The sequence below is a fragment of the Protomyctophum parallelum genome (genome assembly GCF_964188405.1).
Source record: "Protomyctophum parallelum genome assembly, chromosome: 11".
In the NCBI taxonomy this organism is placed as follows: Eukaryota; Metazoa; Chordata; class Actinopteri; order Myctophiformes; family Myctophidae; genus Protomyctophum; species Protomyctophum parallelum.
The window spans coordinates 4,088,697-4,105,783 of record NC_139707.1 but is presented as its reverse complement, the minus strand read 5'-3'; the positions used below and the strand labels follow the sequence as shown (position 1 = coordinate 4,105,783).

At 43.1% G+C, this 17,087-nt stretch overlaps 1 protein-coding gene across 1 annotated transcript; it reads right to left on the bottom strand.

Moving 5' to 3' along the window:
* Positions 1-584: 584 nt before the first annotated feature.
* esd (esterase D/formylglutathione hydrolase) lies at positions 585-14,409 on the bottom strand. The gene is made up of 9 exons (XM_083776458.1): positions 14,277-14,409; positions 12,598-12,668; positions 10,427-10,518; positions 8,104-8,202; positions 6,849-6,973; positions 4,701-4,820; positions 2,576-2,674; positions 1,594-1,761; positions 585-946 (listed from the first exon to the last, which is right to left on the bottom strand). Exons 2-9 carry the CDS (start codon positions 12,663-12,665, stop codon positions 866-868), a joined length of 852 nt encoding a protein of 283 aa, XP_083632584.1. The 5' UTR covers positions 12,666-12,668; positions 14,277-14,409; the 3' UTR covers positions 585-865.
* Positions 14,410-17,087: the final 2,678 nt, after the last annotated feature.

Sequence of the window (17,087 nt, the reverse complement as noted above, 5' to 3'; positions counted from 1 at the left end):
GCATACCCTCTATACTACACACTTGTGGCTTTGGTGACTCTGGATAAACTCGGGCAGATCGCCTGCCGTGTCATAGAGTGTCAGCCCCATCAACCAAATGGACCTTTACAGGTTTATTTGGTTCCATTTGTACACTGTCACTCTAGCAGTACGAACGGTTCACGAGTCATGTGCATTACAGATGTACACACGTACATATACAGTACAGACAGACAGAGACACGGTGCATTTATAAATAGATGTCACATTCAAATAATTGAGCAGTCAAAGATATGGCTTCACAGCCGGCTGAGCCCGGGGACTGTGTCATTTCTGACTGAATATAGTTCTCACGGCGCTAAGGGCGACCCTCCCGAGGGCTTGCGACTCCCAGGGTGAGAACGCCTGCGGGTCCCAGGAACTCACTTTGAGAACCACTGGGCTAAACCCAAACATAACTAATTAAATAATCTCTTAACATGCCTAAACACCCCCTTTTTCACATTATCTCTTAACTCTGGCTGTTCACACAATTCACCATGGGCATGATACTGCCGATTCAGGAAGCCATTACCACCAACAAAAAAAAGAAAAAGATATCAGACAAAATATAATCAAGCTTTTATTGTGAAAAGAAAGCAGAGCAACATGGTCCTCTGTGATTTTACCAGTGAATGTCAATACTGTTCACCTATCTTAGAAGCCAGCTGCAAAAGAAACATTGCAAAAAGCCACAGGCGTTCTTCTAAGAGCATTTTAGTTTTTAAGTGCCATATAGTTTGAAGGCCCAACAAAACGAGTCTGAACGGAAGGCAGTTGTTTGCATGTGGACGGTCCCGTTGCGGTGTTGGTTCAATGCAGGCATTCGTTGGTTGGTTGGTTCCGTTTAGGCGTTCAGGTACTTGGCGTGGTGCTTGATGTGGTCGCTCATGAACGAGTAGATGAAGAAATAGCTGTGGTCATAACCCTGTCGGAGACCAGATAGAAAGAATATTAATCTTTGCTACAGTAAAAAAAAAAAAGTTATTTTGATCAACATCTGCCTGTTATCTCTACTAATTATAATGGTACCAACATCAGTACCGCATGGAATTTGGACAAAATCTTATCCAACGATAACAACATATTCTTTAGTTTTGGATCCGAGTGGCTGAATGTCATGGTGGTCGTGGCTCAAAAATGCAGAATAAATAATGTTCCTTGACATGAAAGAGGTACCACTGTCCTATACAATATATATCTTTGCTGTCGGGAGGAAACGTCATAAATCCAAATTGTTCAATTTTCAGGAAATAAAGAAAACCTTATATTTTTTAAAACAAAGCAATACAGCCTCATCAAAGTTGGTGTAACTTTATTATTGTCAATTACTTCCATGAGAGGGGGACAGGTGGTGGAGTTAGTTGCTTTAGCAGATATTTTGAGGGTCCAATGGAGTTAAGAGGTTTTTATCCAAAGCACTTTTTACTACTTTCCATTGGTTTAATATTTTCGAAACAACACAGTGTTCAATAGCACTGATTTATGCCCAAAAAAACAAAAACTTAAAAAATGGAGTTATGAGGTTTCCTCCTGACAGCAGCGAATGTGTTGTGTGGACGAAAAGGTACTGACCGGCTGCAGTCTAAAAACCACAGGGATCTTCTTCTCAGAGCAGGCGGCGATCAGGTTGTCGGGGAGGAGTTGACTGGCCGACAGGAACTGGTCATCACGGCCCTGGTCGATCAGGATGTCCAGCGCGGGCCCCGAGTAGGAAGCCGCCAACACTGTGGCGTCATAAGCCTGGACAGAGAGAGGGTTATGGAGGGCTTTTCATACTGGAAGCACTGTTGATTTTTAGTCATAGTCTCTTGAATAGTTTATTTAGTTTTAGTCACATTTTTTTAGTCACCTGGAATGGTTTAGTGTTAGTCTAGTTTTAGTCGACTAAATCTAGTTGATTTAGTTGACTGAAATGTATTTTGGCGGGCCTTGATCACTTGATGCAGTCGTAATGACTGATTTTACACTTGCTGAAAATAGCCGATCTACAAGCTCACAATGCTTCGTGAGCTTGTAGATTGGCTATGTTCAGCATGCAACCAAGTGTAAAATGACTTGTCTTTTACTTACTGGATCTCTTGTCCATTAGTCCCTTCCTCACATTTTAATCTAGTTGTTATTTGTTGACGAAATTGTCAATATATTTAGGCTTAGTCATCATAGCTTAGTTTTCATTTAGTCCCATTTGGTTTTAGTCAGTGAAAAAAGGTAGTCGCCGAACCATTTTCGTCATAGTTTTAGTCGACAAAATCAACACTGCTGATAATTCAATTTCAACGTGAGGTGAGCGTTTAGGTAGGCGGGTGTAGTGGCACAATGCCATTAACCCATTTTGACCTGAGATCAGATTCTAAAAATGTCTGTTTGACAGTTTTCGGAAAAAGCTATGAGCTTGTAGATCTGCTATTTTTCTATAGCTAAAGCATAGCATAATGCTAACACCAAAAGGGGTTCCCGCCCTGAATGGGTTAAGGCTAGGCCCTTACATGACTCGTTTCATTTTCAGTGTCATTTCATGTCTTATGATATTTCCCTGAGCGCCGTCATCACGTACCTCCCAGGTGGACTTGTCTGGCCCCAGGTAGCCTGAAAAGGCCTTCTGGCCCCAGGGACACTGCATGGGGTTACAGATGGGAGCAAAGGCAGACACCGCCTATAAGAGAAAGAGAGAGACCATGAGAGAGGGAGAAAAGGAGAGTGGGAAGAGAGAAATCAACATGGGGGTCCAGAGAGCAAACGGGGTCCTTGAGGGGGTTCCAGGGGGTCGCCAAAACAAAATGAGGAACCGCTTAAACACTTGAACCTCATGGCATCTTTCGGCTAGCCGATCTAAATCTGCACTTTACACATCGTGGCACGTTGTCAGCTTGTAGATCTGTTATTTTCGTAATGAACAAGTCCTCTCTTATGGGCTTCCTGGCACAAAATCCTTTTCAAATGCAGGTCCAGGGTCAAATTCATATCAATTTGTAGGACCTTGACATAAAAATGTCATAAACCACTTGTGTGTACAGTATACCAGTATGCTGTATGAGCAACTGGCTAGAGTCTAGACTGTCCAATAATGAAAGCTACAGTACAAGGTGTTTAAATGGATAAACTCCAGGCAGTTACTTGTTTCAGTATTTAGACATTTAACTCTAGCCTAAACGTAGTTAACCTGTGCCACCGCCTGCGTCCACTTTAAGATAATCATTCCCTCCTCGCTGCAGCCCTGTGCACACACTCACTGCAACCATGTGCTATCATACATCGACACCAAGCTAGGCAGGAACGCCCACAAATGTCACATCCGATTTTAGCCCGGGGTAAGAATTTTCTATGGCTGCCAATGCTTGGTCCAATCCTTAATCACATACGAACAAACATCTATGCTGATAATATCTAACTTGCGGAGGTAGCGTGCCTTGTCCACGGGCAACAGATCTTTCAACGTATGGCATTGCAAATACGTTTGTTAATCGTTACTCTGCGCAATATTGTTTTGGAAATGCCGCAAATTGCACTGCAGCGAACGAGAGAAAATCACAACTTCCCCCGGGGGTGGGCGGAGTCACAGCTTGACGCTCTGAATACGCGCCGTGGTGTCAGTGTATTAGCATTAGCATTAGCAGACACGTTTACCTGTCCTTGACGCTCTGAATACGCACCGTGGTGTCAGTGTATTAGCATTAGCAGACACGTTTACCTGTCCTTGACGCTCTGAATACGCGCCGTGGGGTCAGTGTATTAGCATTAGCATTAGCAGACACGTTTACCTGTCTCCAGAAACGTTTACATGTCGGGAGCGATGCGAGATAAAGTCACAAATGACATCCGAACTTTGGATGGCTGACGATCACCAAGGACAGCGCTCCTAGATTCCGACTTATGGAGTTTGAAAATCCTGCTTTGAACCGAGGTAAATGGAGAGCGGTTGGTGGTGACGGAGGCATTGCATAGCAACCAATGATCAATGTTATGGGACACTTCACCACTTTTGCAAAAACATATACGTTAATGTCATTTAGAAGATTTAGAACACTTTCCTGAGGGTCTTAATGTGTGTAATATGTGGTTTTAGATATTTTAGATTGTAGCAGTGAGCACAGTGTCTCTGATGTCATGGACACTGGTCTTACTTCCTTCCTGGACTACAATTCCCACAATGCTTTGGTGCACTGCTCCTCCTTGTGGATAGGGGGAGGGCTGTCTTACTGAGACAACATGTAGTCCAGAAAGTAAGTGAGTCCAGTGTCCATGACATCAGAGACACTGGGCTCACTGCTAAAATCTAAAATATCTAAAACCACATATTACACACAAAGTTTTCCAAATCTTCTAAACGTCATTAACATATACTTTTTTACAAAAAGGGTGAAGTTTCCCTTTAACAGCTGCTCTGGGGCTCAACCACTATATGCACGGAGTATACGAGGGGGTACGAACATGCACATACCTGGCTGATAACGTCCCATAGCTGGGCGGTACGAATATATTCGTACCTCGCAGAGAAACAATTCATATTTATTTGATCAGACACGCCCCTTTCCTATACAAATCCATTGTAACTTCAAACTTAAGTTGGTTCTTGTGACTGATATTGTCCTTCTAATGTGTGAGTGAGGGGGCCTTTTTCTTTTTCTCATCAACAACAAGAACAATCTTTCGACTCTCCCCCTGCCTATTTAATTGTGTACCTTGTATTTCCCAGGGTTCTTCAGGGCACAGATGAGCGCCCCGTGGCCGCCCATCGAGTGACCGCTGACGGACATCCTGTCGGGGTCAGCAGGGAAGTTGGCGTTGATCAGCTTGGGGAGCTGAGGAGGGAGAAGTTGATCAGTGCTCAAGGAAGTCTTGTTAAACGGGTACAAAAAGAAAAGAGTAGTTGTAACCGCAGCAGTACACCAATGTTGCCAGAAGAGGGCAATGTGACTACACACATTAACTGTGGGATTGGTATTCTACATTTCCCAAATGATCAATTCACTTACAGTACATTCACTTAGATAAAACAAAACAAAGAACAAGTGTTTATAGCAGGCTCCTCACTTAAATGTGCACTTGCAGTTTGGGCAACTCGAAAGCAAACTCCACATGCCCCAACATTTTATTTACCTGCCATAGTTTCAACCGCTTACACCCCTTACAGTCTAACCACTGGCAAATATGCCGGTGGTTAGACTGGCATATTTGCCGATACCGACAAGACCAAATAAGGGCCAATCCGATACCGATACAGTATCGGGACATCTCTAGAACAAACAGGAAAAAAGATAAAAGACACGTTCTTCTTCTCCTTTCGGCTTTTCCCTACAGGGGTCGCCACAGCGAATCATCTGCCTCCATCTCACCCTGTCCTCTGCCTCTTCTCTCACACCAACTCATTTCATGTCCTCTTTCACTACATCCATAAATCTTCTCTTTGGTCTTCCTCCATAGGCTTCCTGCCTGGCAGTTCCAACCTCAACATCCTTCTACCGATATACTCACTATCCCTCCTCTGTACGTGTCCAAACCATCTCATTCTGGCCTTTCAGGCTTTATCTCCAAAACATCTGACATACGCTGTCCCTCTGATGTACTCGTTCCTGATCCTAATCCATTCATCCTTGTTACTCCCAGAGAGAACCTCAACATCATACTATAACTAGAAAAAGTGCCCTTCTGGGCACAGGTCTCCACCAGGAGGATAGGAGAGTGTGTGATGTTTGGCAAAATGTTTAGGAGTAATTTAAACATGTTTGTTTGGGTGTGTGTGTGTGTGACGTTTACATTGCCACAGCAAAAGTGGAACAAAACAATGAAAATTAGAGGTAAAAACACTTTTCGGCCAGTTATAGCGCCACCTTGAGGCTGAGTTGAAATTGTTCATGTGGCATTTCTTCCTCGGCCCCGGAAATCACGCGATGTGTTCATGATTTGCAGCATTTTGTTTGAAACTGAGCACTCCTGTGAACTTTGGAAGCCAATCTTAACCAATCAGGATGGAGTCTGAGAAATCTGAAAGACCCGTTTCGTTTAATGGCTCTAGAGAGACTGTGTACCAATTTGCGTGATGTTTGGACAAAATCTGTAGGTGTACTGTGCAAAAACTTGTTTTGCACAAAGCGGCCTCCTGGTGGCGCTATAACAGGCCGTTCTGGAAATTTTGGGGCAGAGGTTCATCGTTGGCATCCAGGGAGTGTGTGTGCAAAATTTGGCATCGACCGGGTTAACGGTGCCGGAGATTAGCTGCTCACGGACACACACACGGACGGACGGACGGAGTGCAAAACATACTCTCCCCCCATGCCTTCGGCCTGGTGGAGACAATTAACTCAATGTCTGAATGAATGTCAGAAACACCGCAGTATCTCCTCACCGCCTGCACCAATCGCTCCCACTTTTCACACAGGCATTGACCACATTCATTCAGACGTTGAGTTAATTATAGTATGATAGTAAAATAAGTAAATCAATTAAAACATGAAAAGCAGCTCTGAAAAATGAAATAAAATATATAAATTTTTATACAAGGCTAGATCATCTCTGCGATTTTGGATATTGTAATATCGTGAGATGACATAAGTGTTGTCCTTTCCTGGTTTTAATAAATTTTTTATACTTTGATTTATTTTATTTTATTTTCAGAAATAGCTCAAATAGTCGACCTACAAGCTCACAATGCGTTGTAAGCTTGTACATCGGTTTTCGCCACTTTAGAATTTCTTTGGAGAAATAAATAAAAAAGGTAGATCATCTTCACAATATCAAGGCATTTTGGGCAAATAAATCATGCTATAAAAAGCCCCCTCGCTGATACTGTTTCACATTAACTACAGGGGTGAAGGCATCATGCCAGATACCTCCTCAGTGACGTAGGCGTACATGCGGTAGTTGGTCTTCCAGGGGTCCTGGGTGGCGTTGACATAGAAGCCAGCTCCTGTACCAAAGTCCCAGCTCTCATCTTCACCCTCGATGTTACAACCACCTGACCCAAGACAGACAGACACAGACAGAATGACACCAAGTCGACAGCTTTGATTTCTGTTCTCGCTGCAGTTGTGTGCATAATTTAAAGACACACTTTTAGGCCCAAACCACACTAGCTGCAACTCCTTGCAAGTCGCAACTACCCACAAAAAAACAAACCACACCAATGCAACTCCTTGCAACTGCCATTATAATAATGGTTGCAAGTAGTTGCATGTTGCAAGTAGTTGCATGGTGTCCCTCTGGTGTGGTTAGGGCTTTACACCAGTGCCTGGTGCGCGTTGCGTCGCTCTTGGGTGACAACCTTGTATCTCCAAGTTCCAGCGTTTTATGCCCCACCCCCACACACACACATTAAATGGTGAAAGCAGATCTACAATCTCAAATCCCATCACAACGCGTTTGTATAGGTCATATTTTATGTTTAAAATGTTTCACCTATAATGGCACACCCAAAATGGAGATACGACGTTTAAAGTAGTTAAGTACGGTATGTCTTACCTAACTCTTTCAGCGCCACCTGGTGGTCACCAGTTTAGGCTCTGAGTGCCAATTCTCCCATTATAAAGAAAGAAATAATTTGCAATTCTATTATGCATGTAATGTGCATGTCATCACCTGTACACCAGATTAGAGGATTTTCAAAAAAATAAATAAATAATTGAATTCCCAAGGGAAGACGTCTTGTCGTCCGTGGCATCCGGTACTTAATTGGCAATTAGCCCATTCTGACCGGGCACCCATTTTGGTGTCAGCATCATGTTATGCTTTAGCCATTGAAAAATAGCAGATCTACAAGCTCATATCGCGCCACCGAGTGGCGCGATACGAGCTTGTAGGTCTGCTATTTTTGAAAAATCGAAGAGCGACTGACATTTTTAGAATCTGATCTCAGGTCAGAATGGGTTCATCAGACCAGTGTGTGTCCGGCGGAAACCTCGTATGAATCTGATCTCAGGTCAGAATGGGTTAGACGTCTAGACGTTTATGGCTACCAAACAGTTTTAACATTGTTTGGGAGTCGGGACAAAGGATATTTGAGTTTGCTGACAAATAATGGTTTTGGACATACATGGTTTCCACCTGACAGCAAAGGGGTGTGTGTGTGTGTGTGTGTGTTGTTCCTACGTGGGCTCGTATCCGGGGCGACGAATATGATGCCATTGTCGGCGGCAGCCTGCTGAATTCCTCCTTTGGTGATGACGTTCTGCTCCGTGCATGTGAGTCCTGAACAGTACACGTACACGTACACACACACACACACACACACACACACACACACACACACACACAGACACACAGAATTCTGAATGTGCACGTGAGGCCTAACACACACACAAACATGACGTTCTGCTCCACGCACGTGAGTCCTGCAAGATTATGTTTTCGCCCTGACCTATAACTCTTGAACCAAAGACTTGAGCAAACAGCACATGCATCGTTAGCTTTGTTGTAGATGCTATTTTCAAACAGCACATGCATCCTTAGCTTTGTTGTAGATGCTATTTTTCCACATTTGAACATTTTTGAAAATGTTCACTCACTGTTGGCCCACGGCATGCCCAGGTTTAAGTGACATGTGTTGCATGAACGGTCCGGCTTACTGATGAATGATGTGAGTCCATCATCTTCAATGCCCACATCATTTTGGTTGACTGTTGGTTGACTGTTGGCTGAAGTTGTCTCGCAGCCACACTGATGCTTGTAGAAGCACTAACGTTATCAGGCTTGGCCACGGCAGGCATGAGATATGTGCCAACCCCGACCAGTCTGTTGAGAGGCCTTTTGACGCTTCTTCCCTTTATCATCACTGACCAGAGCCGTTCCCTCACGTTGCCAGCGTCAACCGTTTCGCTGCAGAGAATGCACCCACGCCAGTGCGGCATGCTTCTGCCCCGCTTGAGTCTAGAGTAATAATAATACTATCCCATTCCTCCAAATAACTACTCAGTAATTCAACAGCAAACTGACCTTGACTGAGAGGTCCCTCAGTCAGCCTAAGCCACTGCCATGCACCACATGGAGGTTTTATAAGCACCAGAGACACTGGCGGTCATGCTGTCAGCACTTCTTCTGTCCACCTGTGAGATCTTATTTTGGGCATGACAGCCACTAAAGGCAGCCTGGAAATCAGCCAGAACAAAAGTGCTCCAACCGCACGATGTAGCGCTGAGGTAACGAAGCAAAACAACACAGCTTTAATGTATAAATAAAAAACAATTTAAGGCTTTAAAACAATCAAACTAAAACTAAAAACAGACAATCCGGGCACAGAGGGATAGCCTATATTTATTTAAAAGATGTTTCGAACATGGGAAGTCCTTTTACACTATAGTTCACTTTTTACCTCCCGGGAGCACCTGGTTGTTCTTGTTTAAATATTATTTTACCGTAACATTTGGCTTTGCTTCCAAAAGAACTGCTTCAGTGGTCTGTGCAGCGCAGTACTATATTAAAATAAACACCACATGGATGGAACCTATTTTAACAAAACTTAAGAGCATTTAGATTTATCGTAACCGAAGAGAGGGGGAGTTTGTGGACTGGTATAGGTGGATTTCAAAATAAAACATACTTCAGTATTCATTATTTCATAATCAAGTTAAATTGAATTACATTAACCTACAATACAAAAGTAAACATAATCACTCAGGTAACCAGTCAGAATGCTGTACATGTGAACACAGTTGATTTCAACCATAGTTTGAGTCCTCTGTAGAACACGTTACCATCCTTCTATAGTTTTAGAACCGTAGGCAATAAAGGAGTTCCAAAGGTTATAGCCCCCTTTACTGAGAAGGCAGACTGCTCTGCCGGAAACATCGCCGAAAAAGGTTATGGCCATATTTGTATACCACACCACAGACGACCAATATAAGGCAACATTTTCCAAATTTCATCATGCTTTAAGTAGCATGTGACAATGTCAAACTAGGGGATTCTGAATCCATTCCAAGCATTAGTTTGGCATGAAAAACACTCTTTGGCCTAAACACGGCCATAGCAGTCATCACAAATGTGATTAGGTGACGTCAGCACATTTGGGCAAGTGGCTATGGCCATGGAAGGAGAAACGGTTGGCTTGCACACCAATTATTATAATTTCAAAACATTTTCAAAAAACATTCCCCCCCCAAAAACTAAAATTTTCAATGAATTAAAAACAATTGGGTCTGGTTAGGATGCCTCTCGGGTGTCTCCCTAGGGAGGTCCTCGAGGCACATCCCACTGGGAGGAGACCCCGGAGCAGACCAAGGCGCACTTGGAAGAAACACATCGACTCTCTGGCCTTGGATCCCCCAGGAGGAAGTCACTAATGTTGCTCTGGAGAGGGAAGTCTGGAGCTCTCTGGTGGAGCTGTTGCCCCCACGACCCGACTACGGATAGGCGGTTGAAGATGGATGGGTCCTGGGAAAATGTCTAATCTCTCTTTTGGGGGTAGACAACTCACCTGAGAGCCAGTACATGACAGGACACTTCACGTCACCCTCTGCCTTGGGGGGCAGGTAGACCGCAAACTTCATCTTACACTTCAGCTCGGTGCTGCAGAGAAATGTAATTCAATTCAATTAATTTCAATTCAATCATTATTATAGTATGACAACCCAATTTGTGACAAGACACTATACAGATTGAGAAGAAACCCGACATTACCCTCCCACCCACCATCCAATGCCCAGGAATCGAACCCAGGTCTCCTGTGTGAAAAGCCAACAGCCAAAGGGATATCCCTATGACTATGGGGAGATATTAGACTTCTAGGCCATCAGGCTGAGGTTGTGAACCACTCTGCTACACTCTCACCCCCCTTTTGACCTCTTAACCACTAAGCCAAAGGGAATTCCCTATGACTCTGGGAGATATTAAGACTTTTGGGCCATCAGGCTGAGGTTGTGAGGTGAGCCACTCGCTACATGAGCAAGCATTTTTCCCCCTTTTTTGGCAAAGTGGCAATTATGATTGGTTGTGGTTTTCTATCATTTCAACATCGTTGAACAATAACCTACAACAAAGTTGCAGCTTATTTTTTCGTTAACAATATAAAAGAGAAAGTTATCTACATAATAACTCTGTAAGTTATCCATTTGTCTTTTATGCATTCCTGTCGGGCTGCAATTTTCCATAACAGTGTTATGATCCGTGGAAGGTTATGATGAATAATCTTAATATTTAATATTTAACTTTATTTCCATAGCAGCAGCAGTGTGTTACAATCTGGGACACACTAGCCAAGGACACGTGAAACATTTTTTGAAACGTTTTATAACATTTAAAAACTTATATTTTACACTGGATGGAAGTCAATGCTGAGGTTGCTTGGTCAAGTTGGTCTGACTGAAACTTTGCGCAAAATAGATTCCTGACGACATAGATGATTAACATTGAAAATGACGTCATTGATAGGCCTATAGACAAATTCAGTCTCATGGTCACAGCGAACTATTTCCTCTTTCCTGTAGGTGGAGACGACATATCTGCGGTGGGAAAGTGACTGATGTTAGTCTGCTCAAACGTTACTCTTTTACCTGCTTTTTACTAACACTAACTTTACAAAGATGCCCAGAACCTCAGGATGAACCTGTGTAGTTTATGGCTGCTCCAACAGTATTGGCAACATTCAACTTTGGAGAGAAACGGAATGTCAAAAAATACACCGAGGTGGCTGAGACCAGAGCCATAGGGCCTTTTTGAAACTAGCTCCTCGCCACTCGCCCAACACACTTCCACTCGGTTTGAGTATAGATAATATAAATAATGGAGACGGCACGAGGATTCCCCTCCCATCCAGTGCCATCTCTATTATTTATATATCTATGCTCAAACCAAGTGGAAGTGTGTAGGGTGAGTGGCAAGGCAAGGAGCTAGTTTAAAAAAGGGAGATAGAGTAATGGTTGAGACGAAGCAGTGAAAGGTCCTGAAAGATACATAACGTCAGTCTTACCCAAGAATACCAAACGACTCGCCCCTACGAAATGTTTTAATGTAGTTAACCGTTAAGTTAGTATTTCCCTCCCTCCCTGAAATCTACGAGACAGAAACCGCACCGCACGCGTTGTGTCCTACTCAGGGGGGCAGTCAGACAGATATTTTGTGAAGCCACTGAGGAAATCGGGATTTCCTGAAAGTTCATATAATGGCCTGTTGTGGCGCTGTCATTGGACCCAGAAAAACCCATAGCCCCATAGAAGTCCATGTATTTGGGCCCAACTTCACCTAGACTGTATTACCTTAATAAACATGGTCATGAATACTTTCTGCTTCCAGTTACTAGTTTAAAGTCTCATTTCTAATGTCATAATATTCTTTTTGGAAAATTATGGTCCCATTTATTAAAAAAATGACCATAAAGTTGCGCATGTTCTGAGGGGCGTGGCTACCGTTACAGTCTATGATCGGGATTCCCCTCCCACTCGAGTCAAAATAAAAACCAACGGAGAAGAAGGGGGAAAGTCCCGCCTCGTTGTCTGGGCCAGCCAATGGGCCAGCTGGGCTAAAACGGATCTAGAAAGATGGCGACTTACAATACAAGGACTGACAGGCCTCATTTTACGCTCATGTTAGACCCGGAGAACGCTTTGTCCATATTATTTTACAGTCTATGGTCCTACTACATCGTCTTACCTGTCATGTTCGAACACCTTCTGGTAGCCGCCTGCACACTTGTTGGAGGATACTTGAGTGAGGGCCATTATCTGTGGTAAAAACACAACCATCATCATCACATATGCTGCACAACATACATGTAAATCCTTTTGCACAGTGCACTGCATCACACCAGGAATCTGTGAAACATTAATTTGCCTACTTTCTTATCTACTTCTGTCACGTACCTTATGTAATATGTACACATTAGCTGCCATTTCCTCCTGTACATATCTAAATTAATATTGATAATCAATGACTCACTTCTGTACAGCTGTAGTGTGATGTGACATGAAGTGGAAATAAAATAAAGTGGAATCCAATTCTGAATGGAAGCATTGGTGCCGTCTGTGTGTGTGTGTGTGTGTGTGTGTGTGTGTGTGTGTGTGTGTGTGTGTGTGTGTGTGTGTGTGTGTAAAAATAGAATGCATGGTGCTGGGTGAAGATTTGCTGTAGTTAATAATCAGACAGCATGACGGTCACACTGCCTTGGCTTGGTTTCAAACCTCTCTCATAGCCGTTGGCTGCACGTTACCCGTGACGGACACAACTCAAAGAGAAAGCACTATATCGATCATCTAATCTTTATTATTAATTATCATCAGCAGCCGTTGGTTCAAAGGCTCATGCTCAATGCAATGCATTAGTTGCATTAAAGCTACTTAGTAAGTTGACATACTAGTATATGACTAGCCATGGTTCATGACTCGTATTCATACGAGAGTCATGGCTTAACTGCACCCTGTTTTTGGTGCTCGCTACATTTACAACTTTTACGTATATATAAACATTCTGATTTCAAATATAAAGTACTCACAAAGTGTCCCACGGGTGTTAGTTAGTTGCAGCTCCAGCGATTAGAATTTCTGCATCCCGCGTTGTTTAATAAAAAGCATTTTTATCCGAGCTGATATTTTGCCATTGGCTTTCAACTACGCGCCCCTATCGGTCGGGAGGAGGGTGGCACTCGGTGTGTTCGATATAGGTACGCTGACCGCCCTGCCAATACAGACTAATAGGCGAGTGCGCTCCCGGTGTGCAACTGTGGATTTCCCAAACGAACCCCGTTTGAAAAAAGTAGCCGGGGCGCTCGGATAAAAATGCTTTTTATTAAACAACGCGGGATGCAGCAATTCTAATCGCTGGTGCTGCAACTAACAGCAAATTGTGCAAATTGTGAGTACTTTATATTTGAAATCCGAATGTTTATATATACGTAAAAGTTGTAAATGTAGCGAGCGCCAAAAACAGGGTGCAATTAAGTCATGACTGTCATGATAATCATCATGGCAGTCATGTTTCAGGGCTAGGCTAGTATATGACATGACAGACAGACAGACTACTGTACTTTCGTTCAGACTAGGAGGCGTGCCAAAAAAAGAACATATCTAACATAGGCTAAAACGCGTCGCAATGCGTATGCGTTTTCACCTTGTAGATTTGTTCTATAGATTTATTAGTATTTATTTGTAAGAAGGAATTCACTCTCGCGATATGGAGGTCAGCTTTATAGCCAGTTAGCAGTACGCAGCGTTGTTGTATTATTAAGGAAGGAAAGTGGATTATTGCTGAGCATTGAATCTGTTGTGATCGATAGACATGTCGGTTTAAGCTATAATTTATAATATGAGCACATGTTGCACGTAACGGTAACATACCTCTGGTTTGAGCCCACGTTGCTGTAACTGTAAGTAAGTTCCACCGTTGAGCTCCGACCGACAAGTTGACAACTGAACTGAACTGAACTCTGACTAGGATAAGCTAGCGGCACTGTCTAGTGAGCTAATCTAATGAGCTTCCGGTGGACGATCTCTTCAAAATAAGAGTATTAAAAAAAAGTTTAATTTGCACATTAAAACTACAAATTAAGAAAAAAAAAAAAACTAAAAATAGACGTCTAAAAATAGACGTGTTTTAGACGTCTATTTTTAGACGTTTTTTATCCCATTTTTAGACGCTCGTCTAATAGCCCATATCGTACGGCATACTGTAGCACGCCGTTTTTCACCATTTTTAAAGATTTGAAAAAATTAAATAAAAACGATGGGTTATAGCCCATCATTTTTGACCATGGGCTATAGACCGATTCCGTACCGGTTTCATGGTCGCAGCCTACGTATTTCCTGTAGGCGGACTCGACATAGCTGCGGGAGTAAAACCCTCACCAGGCGCACCTCTTCCACTACAGTGAACGGCAGAGTGACTGATGTTAGTTTGCCTCAAACTTTACTCCTTTACCTGCTTTTTTACTAACACTAACATTACAAAGATGCCCAGAACATCGAGATGAACCTGTGTAGTTTATGGCTGCTCCAACAGTAGTGGCAACATAAAAAAAAAAAAAAAAACGGAATGTCTAATATCCACGGCTGTGGCGGAGACCAGAGCCATTGAGTAATGGTTGAGACAAAGCAGTGAAGGGTCCTGAAAGATACATAATTTCAGTCTTACCCAATACCCAATCTTTCTGTTTTATGAACACAAGGCTGCTGTATTTTATACCTCATACTAAGCATTTAAAGTATGAGGTATAAAGTACAGCAGCCTTGTTAATAAAACAGAAAGATTTGGTATTGGGTAAGACTTGCGTTATGTATCTTTCACTGCTTTGTCTCAACCATTACTCAATGGCTCTGGTCTCCGCCACAGCGGTGGATATTAGACATTCCGTTTTTTTTATTTTTTATGTTGCCACTAATGTTGGAGCAGCCATAAACTACACAGGTTCATCTCGATGTTCTGGGCATCTTTGTAATGTTAGTGTTAGTAAAAAAGCAGGTAAAGGAGTAAAGTTTGAGGCAAACTAACATCAGTCACTCTGCCGTTCACTGTAGTGGAAGAGGTGCGCCTGGTGAGGGTTTTACCCCCGCAGCTACGTCGAGTCCGCCTACAGGAAATACGTAGGCTGCGACCATGAAACCGGTACGGAATCGGTCTATACCGTACGGCATACTATATATAGCACGCCGTTTTTCAACATTTTTGAGGATTTGAAAAAAAAAATACGTTTTTTATCCCATTTTTAGACGCTCGTCTAATAGCCCATATCGTACGGCATACTGTAGCACGCCGTTTTTCATCATTTTTGAGGATTTGAAAATAATGAAGAAAAAAAACAAACGATGGGTTATAGCCCATAGCATCGTTTTTTGAAAAAAAAATTATCCTGGTTTTTCATCATTTTTGACCATGGGCTATAGCCCATACCGTACGGCATACTATAGCACGCCGTGACACACAGACACACACACAAAAAAAAGTTGCGACAAAAAAGTCGCAACAAAAAGTCACGACAAAAAAGTCGCGAAAAAGGTCACAGACACACACACACAGACACACACACACAAAAGTCGCGACAAAAAAGTTGCGACAAATAGTTGCGAAAAAAAAGTCACAGACACACATACACACACACACACACAGACAGGCACAGACACACACACAGAAACACACACACACGCAGACACACACACAGACACACACAGACAGACACACACACACAGACACACACAAAGACACACACACATAAAAAAAGTCGAGACAAAAAAGTCGCAACAAAAAAGTCGCGACTTAAGAAGTCGCGGCAAAGTAGTCGCGACAAAAAAGTCGCGACAAAAAAGTCGCGACAAAAATGTTGCGACAAAAATGTTGCGACAAAAAATCGCTTGTCGCTTCCGATTTTGTCGATTTTGTCGCTTTCCGATTTTGTCGCTGTCGCTTTTGTCGCTGTCGCTGTAGCTTTTGTCGCTGTCGCTTTTGTCGCTGTCGCTTTTGTCGCTTTTGTCGCTGTCGCTTTTGTCGCTGTCGCTTTTGTCGCTGTCGATTTTGATTGTCGCTTTTGTCGCTGTCACTGTCGATTTTGTCGCTTTCGATTTTGTCGCTTTCCGATTTTGTCGATTTTGTCGCTTTCCGATTTTGTCGCTGTCACTGTCGCTGTCGCTTTTGTCGCTGTCGCTTTTGTCGCTGTCGCTTTTGTCGCTGTCACTTTTGATTTTGTCGCTTTTGATTTTGTCGCTTTCCGATTTTGTCGCTTTCCGATTTTGTCGCTTTCTGATTTTGTCGATTTTGTCGCTTCCGATTTTGTCGATTTTTTCGCTTTCCGATTTTGTCGCTTTTGTCGCTGTCGCTTTTGTCGCTGTCGCTTTTGTCGCTGTCGCTTTTGTCGCTGTAGCTTTTGTCGCTGTCGCTTTTGTCGCTGTCGATTTTGATTTTGTCGCTTTTGTCGCTGTCACTGTCGATTTTGTCGCTTTCGATTTTGTCGCTTTCCGATTTTGTTGCTTTCCGATTTTGTCGCTTTCCGATTTTGTCGCTGTCGCTGTCACTGTCGCTGTCGCTTTTGTCGCTGTCGCTTTTGTCGCTGTCGCTTTTGTCGCTGTCGCTTTTGACGCTGTCGCTTTTGACGATGTCGCTGTCGCTTTTGTCGCTGTCGCTTTTTGTAGCTGTCGCTAAATATGTCCCAAACCGCCCCC